The sequence below is a fragment of the Rutilus rutilus genome, assembly GCF_951802725.1.
Source record: "Rutilus rutilus genome assembly, chromosome: 15".
NCBI lineage: Eukaryota > Metazoa > Chordata > Actinopteri > Cypriniformes > Leuciscidae > Rutilus > Rutilus rutilus.
In genome coordinates, this window is record NC_140220.1 from 1,329,928 (window position 1) to 1,349,927 (window position 20,000).

Genomic DNA, 20,000 nt, shown 5'->3' on the forward strand with positions numbered 1-20,000 from the left:
GTAAAGCGTGGGATGCAGTGGTGTAAAGCGTGGGATGCAGTGGAGTAAAGCGTGGGATGCAGTGGTGCAGTGGTGTAAAGTGTGGGATGCAGTGGTGTAAAGCGTGGGATGCAGTGGTGTAAAGCGCGGGATGCAGTGGTGCAAACAGTGGGATGCGGTGGTGTAAAGCGTGGGATGCAGTGGGGTAAAGCTAGGATGCAGTGGTGTAAAGCGTGGGATGCGGTGGTGTAAAGCGTGGGATGCAATGGTGTAAAGTGTGGGATGCAGTGGTGTAAAGCGTTGGATGCAGTGGTGTTAAGCGTGGGATGCAATGGTGTAAAGTGTGGGATGCAGTGGTGTAAAGCGTGGGATGCAGTGGTGTTAAGCGTGGGATGCAGTGGTGTAAAGCATGGGATGCAGTGGTGTAAAGCGTGGGATGCAGTGGTGTAAAGCGTGGGATGCAGTGGTGTAAAGCGTGGGATGCAGTGGTGTAAAGCGTGGGATGCAGTGGTGTAAAGCATGGGATGCAGTGGAGTAAAGCGTGGGGTGCAGTGGAGTAAAGCATGGGATGCAGTGGTGTAAAGCGTGGGATGCAGTGGTGTAAAGCGTTGGATGCAGTGGTGTAAACAGTGGGGTGCAGTGGGGTAAAGTGTGGGATGCAGTGGTGTAAACAGTGGGATGCAGTGGGGTAAAGCGTGGGATGCAGTGGTGTAAACAGTGGGGTGCAGTGGTGTAAACAGTGGGGTGCAGTGGTGTAAAGCGTAGGATGCAGTGGTGTAAACAGTGGGGTGCAGTGGTGTAAACAGTGGGGTGCAGTGGTGTAAAGCGTGGGATGGAGTGGTGTAAACAGTGGGGTGCAGTGGTGTAAAGCGCGGGATGCAGTGGAGTAAAGCGTGGGATGCAGTGGAGTAAAGCGTGGGATGCAGTGGTGTAAAGATGCAGTGGTGTAAAGCGTGGGATGCAGTGGTGTAAACAGTGGGGTGCAGTGGTGTAAACAGTGGGGTGCAGTGGTGTAAACAGTGGGGTGCAGTGGTGTAAAGCGCGGGATGCAGTGGAGTAAAGCGTGGGATGCAGTGGAGTAAAGCGTGGGATGCAGTGGTGTAAAGCGCGGGATGCAGTGGAGTAAAGCGTGGGGTGCAGTGGAGTAAAGCGTGGGATGCAGTGGAGTAAAGCGTGGGATGCAGTGGAGTAAAGCGTGGGATGCAGTGGTGTAAAGATGCAGTGGAGTAAAGCGTGGGATGCAGTGGTGTAAAGATGCAGTGGAGTAAAGCGTGGGATGCAGTGGTGTAAAGATGCAGTGGTGTAAAGCGTGGGATGCAGTGGTGTAAACAGTGGGATGCAGTGGTGTAAAGATGCAGTGGAGTAAAGCGTGGGATGCAGTGGTGTAAACAGTGGGATGCAGTGGTGTAAAGCGTGGGATGCAGTGGAGTAAAGCGTGGGATGCAAATCTATCTATCTCGTTCTATCTATGTCTCATTCTCTCATTCCATCCATCCATCCATGTATCAGTAACAATTAAAATCTCCCTTTCTGGATATTTTGTCAAGTTCATGAAATGAAATATTACTATGCATAAAATCTTAAAGGTCCTAACAACAGGCTTCATTTTCTTCGCACAAAATATGATTGCTTATATTTTGGCCTGAACAGTTCTTGACAGTTTGATGAGATTCACACAAATGACTTCATCGTAATGGTGCCTTTAATAATCATTTAGGCTGCGATGTGCCAAAGGCTCTTCCCTTCACAGCCAAACGAGACCTGTGATATAAACCTGATCTACATTTCACAGACTAACAGCCTCAAAGAGACACAAGAAACGTTGTTTCACAAGGAGCTCCTTTGGTGTGACAATCAATATTTAAAATTACACTGGACTGATGAACTGATTCTGGAAGCAAAGTTGAGGATTTCATGCTCCTTTTAGAACGAGCGCTAGAAAAGCAGTTACACTCCCTCACCATTCTTTCACAGAAAGGCAAAGACACACACACACACACACACACACACACACACACACACACACACACACACACACACACACACACACACACACACACACACACACACACACACACACACACACACACACACACACTCACTCACACACTCACTCTCACACTCAAACACTCACACACAAATTCTTCTCTTCTCTAGTTTGCTTCATAATAGTTGACAAATATACCTGCCATTATATTACGATTATTGTCGACTCCTTGATGAATTGCTTAAAAGATCTTAAAGAATCTTCCAAATGCATATATCATTGCTATTTTAAGACATGAAAGTAATCAAAGGTTGTTGTTTTTTTAGTTTTTTTTTTACCTCTAACGATGATGGTAGTGGATTTCTTGGCCGGGTTTCCCACGTTGTTGCTGGCGACGCACCCGTAGAGCCCGGCGTCCTCGGAGGAGACCGCGGGAATCGTGAGGGTCCCGTCCTTCATCAGGCTCTTCTCCGGCAGAGATCCGGCACTGCTGGTCCAGGTGAGGCTCGGCTCCGGCTCTCCTCCGGTGCTGATGCACACCAGAGACACCGTCTGGCCCGGGTTCACCACGATCGGGTCCTCCACCAACAGCTTAATGGAGGCCGGAGCTGCAGAACGACATCATTTGTTGCGATTGCTAATTGTTCTGTTTTAATTACTTAGTGTTTACTTGTCTTTAATAATGCTTGAAATTTATATTAGTTAAGCTAATATTACACAATTATGTTACCTTTTCAGTTTATCTGTATTGTTTCTTTGTCTTCTGTCATGTTTTTATTTATTTTATTTTTATCATATTGTAAAGCAACCTTGAGTTTGTAGAAAGGCACTATATAAAATAAACATTATTATTTAAGTGTTCTTTAGCCTGTTGATTTTTGTTCATGATATTTAGCTACAATGAAATGTTTTGCAATAAGACTAAATGTGAATGATATCTAAGTGTTTTTTTTTTATGAAATTAAGAATCGATAAGAATCGGAATCGAAATCATTAAAATTCAAACGATATCCAACCCTACTTAAGATTATCAGCTATTGGCATTGGCCATAATATTGTCATAACTATTAATATGCAATTGCTTTTATTAGTCCTTTTTTAGGCAAGGCAAGTTTATTTATATAGCACTATGTATTTATATAACACATATTACACTAAGTGCTTTACACAGAAAGGAATTAAAATCACAAATAATCACAAAATAAAAGCAAGGAAAATTAAAACAGTTATAAAAGGAATTAAAAGAGAGATATGATACAGTTATAAAACAAATTACAAGTATCAACGGTGTATTTTTCTTCAGGTCAGTCCTATATTCGTAATAAAAAATCGGTTAAAATGTCCGCAGCGATATATTGTCCTTTTAACAGTTAAGGGGTTGTCCAGTGCCCGACACGCTAGTCATTTGTCAGTTGCATCTTGCTTCTCCAAGTTTCAGTCCTTTCAGTATAAAAGTCTTCTCTAGTCACTGACTCACTCATAAAGACAGTCTTTGCCGCCAACTAATGGCGAAATAATGTAACTTCTGTTGCTGTTCATGGTCAGGGACTATTTTTTCCAGCGGAAGGAAGGCTTTTAGTGATTTTACTTCATGAAAGTTGCACTAATACATATTTTCTGGCTTTAATATTTGAATTGTGTGGTAACCGTATTATGAAAGCAATAAAGTACTCGAGGCAGGTGCTGTATCGTGAACAAGTCACGTCTGACTCCGCTTCACGTCGAGCCTAACAACACCCTTCACCTGTGACTGAGGCCCTGTCCCAAATGGCACACTCCGGACTTGTGGACTTCCTCAGAGTCCACACTTTGGTGACGTCATGTAGTGCAGACCTATAGGGCCCTTGAGTCCACGAGGAGCATTGAGAGGTATTGTTGGGACAGACTCGATAGTCACGCCGGAAATAACGGCCTGGTTGTTGTTGGACAGGAGAAATCACATTTTTGCGCTCCGATGTCTTCTCCATGTCAACTACACAGCCTAATTTTACAGTTCTATACTTTGATATTGTGCATGCCACCTGGGCATTAGACAATAGATACATCATGCTTATTTAAATGATATATACAGTTGTACATAATAATACATAATGTTCCATTTGAACTAAGATTACAATTTTAACACATAATGAAAATGTGCATGAGTTTCAGATGATTTTACAGGTTTCAATATTCATACCATGTTTACATATGACTCAGTAAAGCCCTGACATTCGGTTCTTTTTATTTAATGAATCATAATGTGATCGTATTATTCAACGCACTATTATTATGTTTGAGACATCAACCACTGGTCGACGACCATAATGTTTGTATAAACTGTGGGTATCAACTGGTAAAATGTACATCTAGATCATAAAAAACGTAATATTTTCTTCTCAGCCATGTCAACAATTATCCGTGAGTTAAATCTCCTCCATCCGTTGTCTGATTGGCCTTTGGCAAGGATTCCTGGGTAGTTAAAGTGTGTGGAGCCTGCATCTATGTGGAAGATCGCTTCAAGGGTACAAAGGGGGCGCTGCCGAGCACACTTCAGAGCATTACAATGCTGAATGGGACGGCCTACGGACTCGTAGACTCAGCGAGCACGCACAATTTAAGTCCACGAGACCGAAAGTCCACATGAAGTGCGCCATTTAGGACAGGGCCTTATTCACGATACAGCACTAGCCTCGAGTACCTTATTGCTTACTTACTTCACTGTGAGTATATCGGCGCCTGAAGAGCCTCACCTGTTTTATTGGTCAGTCTGAAGACGACTTTGCGGTCAGCGATGCCGCACACGTTTCGTACGGAGGCGATGCAACTGTAGTTGGCGTAGTCCTTGGGTCTCAGGTTCTTCAACTTCAAGATCTTTGTTTCTCCCTGGAGCTCAGAGCGAGAGACAGAGAGAAATGTGTGCAAATGTGTGCTTCAATGCGCTTAATAGAACAGATGCGGCAGAGCTGGAATAAAGTAGATTATTAAGCACGTTTTCTGTCAAACACGTCCATATTTCCTAATGTCCAAAGCCTGATGCAAAAGTTTATCCAAGGCCGAAACCATCTTAGGCATTGAGCAGGAGGATCACAATTAAAAAGGCCAAATTGTTCCTCCCAATATGTATTTGTCACAGTCGTGTTTCAGGCAGGAAGACGAAGATAGACGGATCAAGTTCAGAATACTCAAAGTTTAATCAAAATACCTCAGACAGGCGATAGCTAACAGAACTAAACATAACGGTGATCGGACGAGGAAAGAAAGCAAGGGTACAACTTAAGTAATAAACACAAACGAGATGATAAATAGAATACAGCTGGTACAAATTAACTATATAATGACCGTAACCAAAGACACGTGACAAATGAAAACAAACTGAAGGTCCTTGAAAACAGAAACTAACAGAACATAATGGTGACAGTATTCTTCATGCTACTCTGTTTATTGACAAGAAGTTTTAAAAGTGAATTTTTAGGCTGGGCTGCCTCAGCGCACATCAATGTCACGATGAGTGAGAGGGCCAATTAAATCAAAGGAGGCGGAGCTTCACGGTTCACAGATTCCAAACATGAATTCCAGGTGATGCTTCAGTTTCAATGGTGGAAGGGTGTGAGGTAAGATAATACCTCACTTTATACTTTATAATATACTTTATTTTAGCTCATTTAGTTGAACTTGATATACTAAATTAACTAAAACTGAAATAAAACTTTTTAAAAATGATATAGACATATAATACAAAAAAAAGGTTAAAAAAAAAAACGTATAAAAATGACAAAGCCACACAACAAATTTACTAACATTTTAAATAAAACAAAATTGAAAACATAAAATATATAAATGAAAACTAATTAAAACTACTGAGATGTCTAAGTTGCAACATCTAGCTACTGGAGTGCCTCAGGGCTCAGTGCTGGGACCGCTTCAACAAATTTACTAAAATTTTAAATAAAATAACCATGAAAACAGAAAATATATAAATAAAAAACTAATTAAACCTACTGAGGTGTCCAAGACCAACATCTAGCTACTGGAGTGCCTCAGGGCTCAGTGCTGGGACCGCTTCTCTTCTCCATTTACATGTCTTCACTAGGATCTGTCATTTAGAAACATGATTTTTCCTATCACTGTTATCATCTAGCTACTGGAGTGCCTCAGGGCTCAGTGCTGGGACCGCTTCTCTTCTCCATCTACATGTCTTCACTAGGATCTGTCATTTAGAAACATGGTTTTTCCCATCACTGTTATCATCTAGCTACTGGAGTGCCTCAGGGCTCAGTGCTGGGACCGCTTCTCTTCTACATCTACATGTCTTCACTAGGATCTGTCATTTAGAAACATGGTTTTTCCTATCACTGTTATCATCTAGCTACTGGAGTGCCTCAGGGCTCAGTGCTGGGACCGCTTCTCTTCTCCATCTACATGTCTTCACTAGGATCTGTCATTTAGAAACATGGTTTTTCCTATCACTGTTATCATCTAGCTACTAGAGTGCCTCAGGGCTCAGTGCTGGGACCGCTTCTCTACTCCATCTACATGTCTTCACTAGGATCTGTCATTTAGAAACATGTTTTTTCCTATCACTGTTATCATCTAGCTACTGGAGTGCCTCAGGGCTCAGTGCTGGGACCGCTTCTCTTCTCCATCTACATGTCTTCACTAGGATCTGTCATTTAGAAACATGGTTTTTCCTATCACTGTTATCATCTAGCTACTGGAGTGCCTCAGGGCTCAGTGCTGGGACCGCTTCTCTACTCCATCTACATGTCTTCACTAGGATCTGTCATTTAGAAACATGGTTTTTCCTATCACTGTTATCATCTAGCTACTGGAGTGCCTCAGGGCTCAGTGCTGGGACCGCTTCTCTTCTCCATCTACATGTCTTCACTAGGATCTGTCATTTAGAAACATGGTTTTTCCTATCACTGTTATCATCTAGCTACTGGAGTGCCTCAGGGCTCAGTGCTGGGACCGCTTCTCTTCTCCATCTACATGTCTTCACTAGGATCTGTCATTTAGAAACATGGTTTTTCCTATCACTGTTATCATCTAGCTACTGGAGTGCCTCAGGGCTCAGTACTGGGACCGCTTCTCTACTACATCTACATGTCTTCACTAGGATCTGTCATTTAGAAACATGGTTTTTCCTATCACTGTTATCATCTAGCTACTGGAGTGCCTCAGGGCTCAGTGCTGGGACCGCTTCTCTACTCCATCTACATGTCTTCACTAGGATCTGTCATTTAGAAACATGGTTTTTCCTATCACTGTTATCATCTAGCTACTGGAGTGCCTCAGGGCTCAGTGCTGGGACCGCTTCTCTTCTCCATCTACATGTCTTCACTAGGATCTGTCATTTAGAAACATGGTTTTTCCTATCACTGTTATCATCTAGCTACTGGAGTGCCTCAGGGCTCAGTGCTGGGACCGCTTCTCTACTCCATCTACATGTCTTCACTAGGATCTGTCATTTAGAAACATGGTTTTTCCTATCACTGTTATCATCTAGCTACTAGAGTGCCTCAGGGCTCAGTGCTGGGACCGCTTCTCTTCTCCATCTACATGTCTTCACTAGGATCTGTCATTTAGAAACATGGTTTTTCCTATCACTGTTATCATCTAGCTACTGGAGTGCCTCAGGGCTCAGTACTGGGACCGCTTCTCTTCTACATCTACATGCCATCATTTGGATCTGTCATTCAGAAACATGTTTTTTCCCATCACTGCTATGCTGATAACTCTACTTCTCATTCCAGACAGAGGATCTGACGGTAGCCGCTCGCATCTCAGCCTGCCTGATAGACATTTCTTCTTCAACTAAACCTTGTGAAGACAGAACTGTTGTTCTGTGGTCTCGGCCAATCCAACACTACACCACAACTTCTCCATTCAGCTATAGGTTCATCATCTATAACTCCATGCAGGACAGCCATGAACCTTGGAGTTGTGATTGACGATCAGTTCAACTTCACAGATCACATTGCTAGAACTGCCCAGTCCTGCAGATTTGCCTTATACAACATTAGGAGGATCAGGCCTTTCCTATCGGAGCTACACAACTCCTGGTCCAAGCTCTTGTTCTCTCCAGACTGGACTATTGTAATGTTCTCTCCTTCCAGCATCAGTCAAACCTCTGCAACTGATCCAGATGCTGCAGCAAGAGTGGTTTTGTGGTGCCATCCATAAGAGGCACTAGAGACGTAATAATATATCGTGTCACAATATAGCGCGTTAAAAAAACGCAACAATATGTATCGTGAATAGTGACGATATGTATTGTGTATAGAAAAAAATCAAGTTTTCAGAGTTTTAGTGTCAGTACTACATTAAACTACTATATATAATGTTGAATATAATGTATAATAATGCAATGGGGGAATATTTGTGGGTCCTGATATTGCCAAATATCTGATGTTACCAGTAAAAAGTTGCCTACATTATTTTAAATATATCTAGTCAGTGAAAGAGTGCAAGCAGATTCGTCTAAAATTGTATTTCAGAATCACGAATATTGTTATTCTGGTGTCTCTATTGTCCTGTGCTTTGGGTTTCCGGCACCAAGTCCAAGACTATTCATTTACACACACAATGTAATATCAAATCAAGCATTTTAATCAACAGTACATTTTTTGTTAACCTTTTATCATATGTCTTGGAGTATCGCAATAATATCGTGAGTTCAGTATCGTGATATGTATCGAATCGTGACATGACTATCGTTACACCCCTAAGAGGCACAGTTAACTTTTTTATGGTTTTGGTTTCAGTTTTAGTTAACTATAATAACCATGTTTCAAAACATTTGAACTAATTGAATATTGCTTGTTCCACAGCCATATTTAAATAATGTTAATGACTAAATTTTCACAGTGAACACAACTATGCTGATTCTAACTCATTTGAATAAATGCATTTTAAAAAGATGATTATTTAAATAAAATCAAATAGATGCAAATTATAAACCATGCAAATGTTTCTGACCTTGTCTGACAAATATGCATCACGTTATGTTTATTCGTTTGTTTTAAAAACTGTGCAATGCAAAATCTTACTGTAAATTTAGGCCTGCATGTGTTGAGTGGGTTCACCAAATAAAAATGGCAGCAACTAAATCCTAACATACAAAACAAAAAACACAGTGCATGAAGGACATGCGTTCGCAGTACAGCATTATATCATGAACTTCTCAAAGTGCGAGAAACGCATCGGACGCTCGAAGGCATCAGTCGCCGACAGCTTTCATCAGCGCCGCGAGTTCATCATTAATCTGCATCTCATTACCGTTCCACTGCAAATCCATTCATTTCAAAGACAACCTTTGGAATTTTAATTTGCGGAAACGATAAATGCGTCGGCGGAGCCTTATCGTGTTTCTCCACCGCCACACGGCACCGAAACGCAGGGGGTCTTTAGGCCCATCGGTCCTGAAAGCTCGTAAAGCATCCTCCCATCCCAGAGAAACACAGAGCGCTGGCTTTGATGTGGCGTCCCACTCATCACTGTAGATTATAATATCAGACAGATACAGTCCTCACATCTAAGAGCTTCCCTGGCTTTCATATTCCGACGATCATTCACCCTCTCCCCAAACGTAATTTCATTATGCGGACTCTGTCTATGTCACCTCCTCGTCTGCGTCCGGCTGATATCGTCCTCGCCGCTCGCCTGTCAAGATCCTGATGGGAAACCAATTGGAATATAAATCCACAAACGAGATCAGAGAGACAGAAAGAATGAACACATCTGAATAGGAGAAGTGTGTGTGTGTGTGCATGTGCTGAAAAATTACTTTTATCGGACAGTTTTATCATTGAACTTTGACGTTTATGTGTTTGATTATTACACACATATATCTGTATTCTAAGAAGAAGAGGTTCTACATGGTTCTGTCAGTATGGGATCATTTGATGAATTTAGTTTCAGTTAATTCATTTAGTTGTAATTCATTTTTAATTTATTAAACAGCTCGTAGACATACTTTATGAAATAACCCATTAAACATGAACGTATTTAAGATATTTCTCTTTATATAGAACATTTTTGGCATAAAGGGTTCTTTAAAATTAAGTCAAGAACCCTAGAGTTCTATATAGACCAATTTTTCACACTTTATTTTGATAGTCCACTTTAGATATTCTACTAAGTAACTTTGCAACTACATGTCAACTAGCAATCAATAGAATAGAAATACTGTCTGCTTAATATCACTTTATTTTGACATTTTGAAGTAACTTTGCAAGTACAAGTCAACTAACCCTACTATCAGTCTAGTAATACTCTAATGAGAGTTAGTTGACATGTAGTTGTAGTCACAGTTAGTTTAATGTCTAAAGTGTACTATCAAAAATAAAGTTTTTAAAGATGTACAGATAAACAATAAACATAATAATCAATAAACAGAAGATAACAACCCAGCTAACAGGAACGTTCTGGCAGAAGTTATGAACAAACTTTCCAGTAATGTTAATTAGAAGAATTATCTGCTCTTTTATTTATACATCATTCATGGAATGTTTTTCTGAATCATTTTATTTGGATGTGTAACTTTTTTTTTAAATGTAACAGAATGTTTCGGAATGTTCAGAGAACATTTAAAAGTAGCTTTCCCATTATGCAAAATGGAAGAGAACATTCAGAGAACCGTAAGAAATAAAGATTTCTCAGCGGTGAGGAAGCGTGGTGAGAGTGAGACTGGATCTCCAGTTCCTCCCGTCCCGTGACAGACACACGATAAAGAGAAACAGAGAGACAGGACGAGTGAGCGAGACTATAGCTGTTCTCATGACATCTACAGCGAAACAACACGAGCTCCTGACGGCTTCCACTGACACACACTCTTTTCTCACACATGTGAAACGGTGGATGACGTTTACTGCCAAAGCAAATGAAAAAAGGCTTTAGACGAGGTTGATCTGTGCGCTTTCTGAGGAGGTGTTGAAGAGCTCATCACAGTCCTCACATACTGATGCTATCCTTCATTACACTGAGTCTCTTCTGCTCACCACAGCTGCGATTATTTGATCAAAAATACAGTAAAAATAGTGAAATATTATTCCAGTGTAAATCATCTGTTGTCTGTGTGAATATACAGTAAAGTGTAATTTATTCCTGTGATCAAAGCTGAATTTTCAGCATCATTACTCCAGTCTTCAGTGTCACATGATCCTTCACAAATCACTCTAATATGAGGATTTGATGCTCAAGAAACATTTATGATTATTATCAGTGTTGAAAACAGTCATATTTCCATGGAAACCGTCATACATTTTATTTTTCATGATTCTTTGATGAATGGAAAGTTCAAAAGAACAGCATTTATTTGAAATATAATCTTTTTGTAACATTATTAATGTCTTTACCGTCACTTTTGATGAATTTAATGCGTCCCTGATGAATAAAAACATTAATTTCTTTAATATGCAGTAAAATAAAATCACTTAATTACACAAATAATTACAAACACACTGAATACAGTATTTCTTGTAAAACTTACTCCAATAATCTTTGTTTTAATTGCAACATTATAGTCGTCTACTTTGATACTGTACAATGGCCATATTCAGATACTTCAAAGAATATCATTTACATGAATTAATTTAGCAGATATATTACCAACATGGTGCAATGCAAGAAAATGATATTCTTTTCTTATCTTTTTTTCTTGTTTTCAAGTTTCCAGGTCAGAATCTTGTATTCCCTTTGATTTAACATTCTTCTGACCCCACTGGCAGATATTTGTTCTTGTTTTAAGCAAAAACTCACTTCATTTTTTCAAGGCACACAATAGCATTACTTTCAGCAAGGGTTATACCACCCCAGAGTTGGGTTACACGTTGGGTTAACGTTATTCAACAGTCAACATTAAGTGAGCAGAATGGAACAATGCAAAATAATAAAATAATAATAATGATTTTCTATTTTCCAGGTCAGAATCTTGTTTTCCCTTTGAATTAACATTATTTATATGACCCAAATCACAAACTCACTTCATTTTGATACATTTCTTCACGGCTTACAATCTACAATGTAAATGCATCTTGCTTTAAGCACGTTCACAAGCGTGTGCTGGAAAACGTCTCAGGTTACGTATGTAACCCTGGTTCCCTGAGAGGGAACGAGACGCTGCGTCGAGACGCGGAGGGAACGCTCTGCGTGATTGCGTCGTGAAGCACGTGTATAATCAGTCCAATGGAAAGACGAGACGTCATAGGCGGGTGACGTCATCGACCAGGAAGCTATAAAGCACCCCTGAAAACAGACCGCGACAGCTTCTGAAAAGCCGAAGCAAGTCGATCACAGGCATGCAGGGAGTATGGCAAGGCGACGCAGCGTCTCGTTCCCTCTCAGGGAACCAGGGTTACATACGTAACCTGAGACGTTCCCTTTCAAGGGAACTCGAGCTGCGTCGAGACGCGGTGGGAACCCTATACCCACGACGCCATATGACAAATGCCTGTTCTGTATGAAGACCATGCGCACACTAGGAAACAAGCACCCTAGACCCTGGAGTGGAGCCTAGGTCCAAGTTATAAATCTAACAAATGTATGCGGTGAGGACCAGCCTGCCGCATTACAGATGTCATAGAGTGAAACTCCTGATAATAAAGCCTTAGAGGCCGCCATACTCCTGGTAGAATGGGCCGGGACAGCCAAAGGTGAAGGCTGTCCGGCCGCTTCATAAGCAAGTGAGATAGCCTCAACTACTCACTTGCTCATTATCTGTTTAGATGCAGGGCAACCCAACTTAGGTAACCCGAAGCAGACAAATAATTGCTCTTATATATACGCCACAGGGAGCTCTGTGGACATAAGCATCCAAAGCCCGGACAGGGCATAACAGATTAAGTTTTTCCTGATCTGGGGTATTAAGGTGGAGGACAGAAGGCCTGCAGCACAAAAGACCCACAAATTTAATAGGGACCTAGGAATACAACCCGGCAAGGGGTGAGGAAAGACTACCACCATACCAGGTGCAAATCCAAGTACGTGCAGGCCTCAGCCTCATGTACCACGGAGAAGATGAAATAAGGATCTCTCCTCAGAGATAACCCAGCAAAGAAACATTCATTGCAGAAATCAAGTACTGTACCATAGGGCAGAAAGCAAGATTCAGAAGGCGTTCTCCGCACCAGGCAGAGAACAGTTTCCATTTCAATGCATATTCAGTCTTCTCGTGGAGGGAGCTCTAGACTGGAGTATGGTCTCCACGACCTCAGTCGAGAGACCTGAACATATGAGCTGGGCCCCCTCAGAGACCGAGCCCACAGTATCCATAACTCTAGATGAGTGTAACCCCCGGGAGCAAAGATATCGGGAAATGCGTACAGGTGAAGCCTCAACCACACCTAATACGTCGCATCCAGTTCAAGCAGAGCTGGACGCGTCAGGGAGAACCACGTAGAGCAATGCGTTGTATAAAACGATGCGAAAAGTAGACTTGAGTCTTGACCGAAGTTCTCCCAAAGGAGCTCCACCACCTCGGGGTGAAGTCTCCATTCCCCGGGCCTCAGCCCCTGCCTCAACAGGATATCTGCTCTGATATACGAGACCATCAGTGCGTTGTCCAAAAGGACAAGCACATGGTGACCTCTCAGGTCTGGCAGGAAGTATTTGAGAGCTCGAAATACTGCCATCATTTCTAGCCGATTTATGTGCCAAGAATGTTGATGGTCCCAAAGACCTTTCGCCGAGCGGCCACTCATGACCGCCCCCCCATCCCGTGAGGGAAGCATCCGTCGAAAGCATACGCGTCGATAAGAAGCCCCCAGCACTGGGCCCTGGGCGAGGAACCAAGGTTTCTTCCACATGACCAATGCACGAAGGCATCGCCGCGTGACCTTGATCATGCGAAACGGATTTCCCCTCGGAGAAAACCCCTTGGTCCTGAGCCACCACTGCAGAGGTCTCATGTACAGAAGGCCAAAAGAGATACGTTGGACGCAGCTGCCATGAGCCCCAACAGTCTCTGAAACTGTTTCACAGTGAGTGACTGGCCTAGTTTTACCCCCTTTATGGATGTGAGATAAAACACCCGGAAAAGTGGTCCTCTGAGCTGGGAGGAGCACACTCTTCTTGGCGTTGAGCCACAACCCCAACCTCTTTAATAGAGACAGAACGACATCTCGATGCCGAACTGCCATCTGCTCGGACTGAGCTAAAATCAACCAATTGTCGAGATAATTCAATACGTGAATGCCCTGGAGTCTCAGAGGAGCCAGAGCTGCATCCACACATTTTGTAAAGGTGCGGGGTGATAAACCTAGGCCGAAGGGAAGAACCTGATACTGGTATGCTTCGCCCCCGAAAGCAAACCTCAGGAACCTCCTGTGATGAGGATGGATAGATACATGGAAGTACACGTCCTTCAAGTCTATTGTGACAAACAAGTCCTCGGACTGAGACTGTGACACAATCATATATAGCGTAAGCATACTTTGAACTTGAGATTCTGAAGCCTTTTGTTTAATTGACGCAGGTCTAGAATAGGACGCAACCCCTCATCCTCTTTCGGAACAATGAAGTAATGGCTGTAAAACCCTGACTGTCTGATGGGAGGAGGAACCCCTTCTATAGCTCCTTTTGCAGAAGTGTCAGTACTTCCTGCTCCATAACCAGAGCCTGCTCGGGGTCCACCACTGTGGGGAGGACCTCTAGAAATCTGGGCGGACGAGAACCAAACTGAATTCTGAAGCCCTTTTCTATAGTGTGCAGGACCCACTGAGAAATATATGGCAGTAGTTTCCACGCTGCCAGAAATTCTAATAGGGGAACCAGTCTCTCAAGACTGGCCTCTGGATTTGGTTGAACAGTCACTTTGGTGCCCTGAAGCGGCGAACCGGCAGGGAACAACCGAACTGACCGCTCTACGCCCCTCCTCGGAGGATCGTATGGGGACGCTGACACCTCGGTGCCCTGAACGGAAAACCGGCAGGGAACAACCGAACTGGCAGCGCTGCGACCCTCCTCAGAGAGTCGCACCCCAGAGGGTGCCGAGGAGAAACGATTTCTCAAAACCGTCCCTGCCCCGGAGGAACCTTCAGAAGCCTGATAGCCTCAGCGTCACGACTTCTAGTCTAAGTTTTATTAGAGATAACGACAGTCCTCAGATCTTGCCTACCTCTAACTAGCTTTGTTCCTACGACCCTCCTCGGAGGATCGTTGGAAAAAGCAGGCACCTCAGTGCCCTGAAACGGCGAACCGACAGGGAAACCGAACTGACTGCTCTACGACCCTCCTCGGAGGATCGTTTGGGGATGCTGACACCTCGGTATCCTGAAACGGCGAACCGGCAGGAAAACCGAACTGGCAACATTGCGACCCTCCTCAGAGAGTCGCACCCCAGAGGGCACCGAGGAGAAACGATTTCTCAAAACCGTCCCTACCCCGGAGGGGACCACCCTCAGAAGCCTGCAGCCTCGGCGTCAGGGCTTCTTCTTCCAAGATATTTTAGAGATAAAACTGTCCTCAGATCTTGCATATCTCTAACTGGCTAGACTGCGACCGCCACCCAAGTCACCTTCGATTGTGGATGAACCCGAATGGCGAATCTCTGTTTTGCCGCACTCTATGCTGCGAGGAGCTTTAGTAGGCTGAGACTGCTCCCGCCCAGCAGTCTCAGGAACATTAGATCGGTGAGGAAGAAACCTCTGGAACGCCGCTGAAGAGTTATTTCTTCGTTTTTTTGAAAGCGGAGCGTCCAGAAGAACAGACATATTTTAATTTCTCTTTACATCAGAAAAAACTATACATATATATATATACATATAAATATATATCACTCCGTGGCCACCAGCAGGAAACAACCGAACTGACAGCGCTGCGACCCTCCTCAGAGAGTCGCCACCCAGAGGACGCCGAGAAGAAACGATTTCTCGAAACCGTCCCTCCCCGGTATAGTTTATCTGTTGCACGACGCAATTCTCGAATAGCGTCAGTGCTGTTACATCCTCGCATTCATCCATGTCCTTATATACTTTACCTACCAGTGCTACCTAATAATATTTATCTAATATTTATGATGGCTGGTGGGTAACATCGGGGTTATGATGACGACCCAGGAGAGAGATAGCTCGCAAGCGTCTCTTTAACCCGAGGCACTGTCATACCATGATACTTTATACCCATAACATTACTATAATAGAAGTTTAGGGATAAACACAAATAGAAACCGGTTTATTCCACGATCTCGACACCTCAGTGTGGAGATAGGGAAAAAACGGCACTCCCCGACGAGGAGGCTGAGATATAGAGTTTTCCTTATATTTTCACTCTCATATATGTTTGGCTGGCCAGAAATATTTAACTTAGCAACAGCACAGGATAAAACCTCCTTTATAAGCTCCTCTTTATTCAACAGAGTTATGAGCTCACTTATTTATTTATTTATTATGAAAACTCAAAAACATCTGCTTTATTTTTTATTTTTTTTTATTTTTTTTTTAAACACACTAACGATACCAATTCCTCGGAACTGGAAATCGCAGGATGAATGCCTCATCCCGGGGAGGAGAAACCGCAGAGCGTGCTTCTCCCCGAGATAAAACACTGGATCTAACAGGTGTTTGTAAGAACCATTTGCGATCCCCAAGATGCGCGTCGACGCCGTGCCTCGGCAGCAGCGGGACCCGCGCCTCGGGGCGCGCGCACCGAACCGTCCTCCTCGAAGAACGGCCGGCGGGAGCGGAGCGTCCTCACGGACAGCTTCTCGCAATGCTCACAGTCAGCCCCCTCGAGAACTGACTGTTGGCATGCTCCACTCCCAAACAAGCAACACAAAGCTTTTACTCTGGAGTGTGTGTCCCCACCCGTGATATAACGCGGGCAGGGAACAACACAATGCTTGCTTGCTCTCTTTTGCCATAATATATATATTGCAACTTGACAGACAACAATAAATATGACAAGGACAGAATACACAGATCGCTTGCTGAAGGCACAGAAGCTGTCGCGGTCTGTTTTCAGGGGTGCTTTATAGCTTCCTGGTCGATGACGTCACCCGCCTATGACGTCTCGTCTTTCCATTGGACTGATTATACACGTGCTTCACGACGCAATCACGCAGAGCGTTCCCTCCGCGTCTCGACGCAGCTCGAGTTCCCTTGAAAGGGAACAACAGTATGACTTTCAGCAAGGGTTTCATTCTTACCTGGGTAAAGAAGGGCTCGTAGATCTCCACGCCTTTATCGGATCCTTGCGAGAGAACGTCTCGTCCTCGGTTCCAGCTGTAACGGATGGGCGGGTTTGAGTTCGCCACGCATCGCAGGAACACCGTCCGCTCGTAGTAGAACTGCTCTTTCGCTTCCCCAATGCTCTGATGAACCGTCACCACAGGGTCGTCCAGATCTGAAGAAACACGACAGCGTCTCAATACATCTCATCTCATTTTTTTTTTTTTTTTTTATTTCCAACAACAAAAGATCCAAATAAAAGAAAATGTAAAAATACAGTAAGTATGTTGCAACATACCGAAAGAAAAAAACAGTATCTATAAAGTATTGTTCAAAAAGGAGCGGGATGAAGCAGAAGCTTATTATTTCTGCCACTAAAATCGATGTAAATATTTGTTTCTGGTGAGTGTGTGACACTTGGCACACTTTTTCCCATTGCATATTTTAGCAAACATCATAAATTAGGTATCAGTCGAAAGCTTAAAGTCCCCCTGTAGTCAATAATCGTATCCCTTAAAACTCATCTTTGATCACCAAAAGGACATATTTTTGTGTAACTCGACACCCTTGCCTCATTTATTATGCGTGGTTCTATGAATATGCAAATTCACCCCGCCTCCACTCACTCACTCAGCTCAGAGATCCACTGGTTGACGATCACACGTTGATCTGATTGGTTACAAGGTAGTTTGTGACGTCAGAAACACCAGCGATTTCAAAGCGTGTTTTTGAGACTGTCTTTGGTTCACTGCAGTTTTAAGGAGGAAATACTCAGCAATGGTGTCGACTTATGAATTTACGCATGCTTTGTCTTAAAGCGTATTAAAAACACCACATAGACACATAAACAACATTAAAAGCTGGATTTCCACCGCAGCACCAGTTCTGTATGCTCGTGAATCTGCTCGACTAGCAACAGAAGATAAAGATTTCCTCCGCTGTCACAGAGAGAGTGAAATACTGCGACTGACGAAATCACTCAACACTTTCATCGGCTTTTCCAAGAGGAGAAAGAGCATCATTTCAGGTGCTGCCGGTTTCGCTCTATTTATACGTTCCTCTGGAGGACAGATTGACGTCGTTGATCAATGACCTGACAGAGCGATCCTTCACGCGAGGGACGCTGAACACACACCAGCTGGACCTCCAGTGTCCTCCACACACACACTTATGACAGCATCAGCGTCCCACCGGACAGAGGTTCTCTCTTAGTGTTCTTGAGGCTTAAAGGAAATTTCAGATAAATTTTGTTAAAGTTGAGATGTTTCTTCTAGTATATATACAGTAGCGGCCAAAAATGATGACCCTACAAGTTTGATTAAAGCATCAAAATATGAGGAAAATATTTTAGAAACCTTATATTTTCTGTTTTTCTTTTGTTCATTGATTTACATTACAGTTTTTTCCAATTGCTTTTATCAACATACTTAACACAATTCACAAAACCACACACCCAAACTGCAAAATACCTCATATATCCTGCAAAATTAAGTATGCAACCAAAACTACATATAGCATTATCAAAATCAAACTTTTGCACGAAATGGCACACACTTCATTCATATTACCAGATTTTTGTCTAACCAACTACACACTGTTGGGCATAATGAAGAGCACTCTCATCTTTAGGGCTCTATTTTAACGATCTGAAACGCAAGTAACTTTGTGGGCAGATCTCGGGCGCTGTTGCTATTATACCGGCGGGATAAATGACTCTTGCGCCCGACGCTAATCTAAAATGTGTTGGTCTGAAGTAGCTTCATTACTCATAGGTGAGGTTTGGGCATAACGTGAAATAAACCAATCAGAGCGACATCTCACATTCCCTTTAAGAGCAGGAGCGCTTGTTCCATGGCGGATTGCTATTATAACGGCGGATTTGCCAGGAGCGGTTCACAGCCGAGGAGACCGACGTTCTCGTCAGGGCCGTAAAACACAGAGAAGTGACATTGGGGATGGAGAAACACACACAGATTAGCTTCGGTTAAACAGGCGTATGATCATTTGGGTAAATGTGTAAGCTAGATTTATGCTCTATATCTTCATGGACACCACAATGATTTCCCTCGTGTGTTAATATTTTACCTTGTAATAATGTATGGTTTTCTAAAAATGAAAACTGCTGCATCTGTGTAGATGAGAGAATCAAAGTGTGTGTGTGTTGTGCTCACGCTACATTATGGCCAAGCATGCGCCCTTAAAATAGCATCTGAATAACGCGCCGCTGACTTTAGACGAGGTTTCTCCTGGTCAGTGGAGGAATTGTTTTCTGAAACTGCAAAATAGCACCAGGGAACGTTTGCGCCGGAACACGCCTCCTCTTTTCCCTGAACCGCCCCCGGGAGCGCAAGTTCATTCCCTAATTTACCGACGTGCGTCTGTGGAGGGAAAAGTCCGCTGTGTGTCGGTGCAAGATTGACCAATGAGGTGCGAGATTAGTAGGCTTTGCCATAATACTAAAATAGTTCAAATTGTAGAAAATTCTTCAGATTGTTCACATGCACAGAAATATTTGCAGATACACACACATGCTGTTGAAACATTTATTTTTTATATTTTCACCAAAAATGTCAGTGCAACATATATATTACATTGGACTGAACAAAAAAATGCTCACAAAAAACAGTAAACTGAAAACGATTGAAGTGTTAACAATTAAGCATAGAGGTGTTTAGCCGGTGACACGTGTATCATGGAGTGTCATTTTGAATGTGACTTTATGTCAGATTGTTGTGTCTTATGCAGAACTGTGTTCAATGCATTTGAAAAGTGCCATTTTGAATTGCAAAATGTGTGTAAAGCAGAAAATGTGTTTAGACTTTAGGAGACTTGAGAAGAGGTTTTGCTCTCTGTGTGTCAGTTTAAATAAGCGTGCTGTGCTTGTCATT

General features: G+C 42.9%; 1 protein-coding gene across 1 annotated transcript in view; it reads right to left on the bottom strand.

Moving 5' to 3' along the window:
* LOC311304607 (MAM domain-containing glycosylphosphatidylinositol anchor protein 2) overlaps positions 1–20,000 on the bottom strand; it is a 195,486-nt gene that overhangs the window by 83,963 nt on the left and 91,523 nt on the right. The window contains exons 4-6 of the mRNA XM_084431730.1: positions 17,091–17,287; positions 4,699–4,837; positions 2,305–2,574 (exon numbers count right to left, since the gene is read on the bottom strand). Of these exons, the coding sequence (XP_084287856.1) occupies positions 2,305–2,574; positions 4,699–4,837; positions 17,091–17,287 (606 nt within the window). The remainder of the gene's footprint in view (positions 1–2,304; positions 2,575–4,698; positions 4,838–17,090; positions 17,288–20,000) is intronic.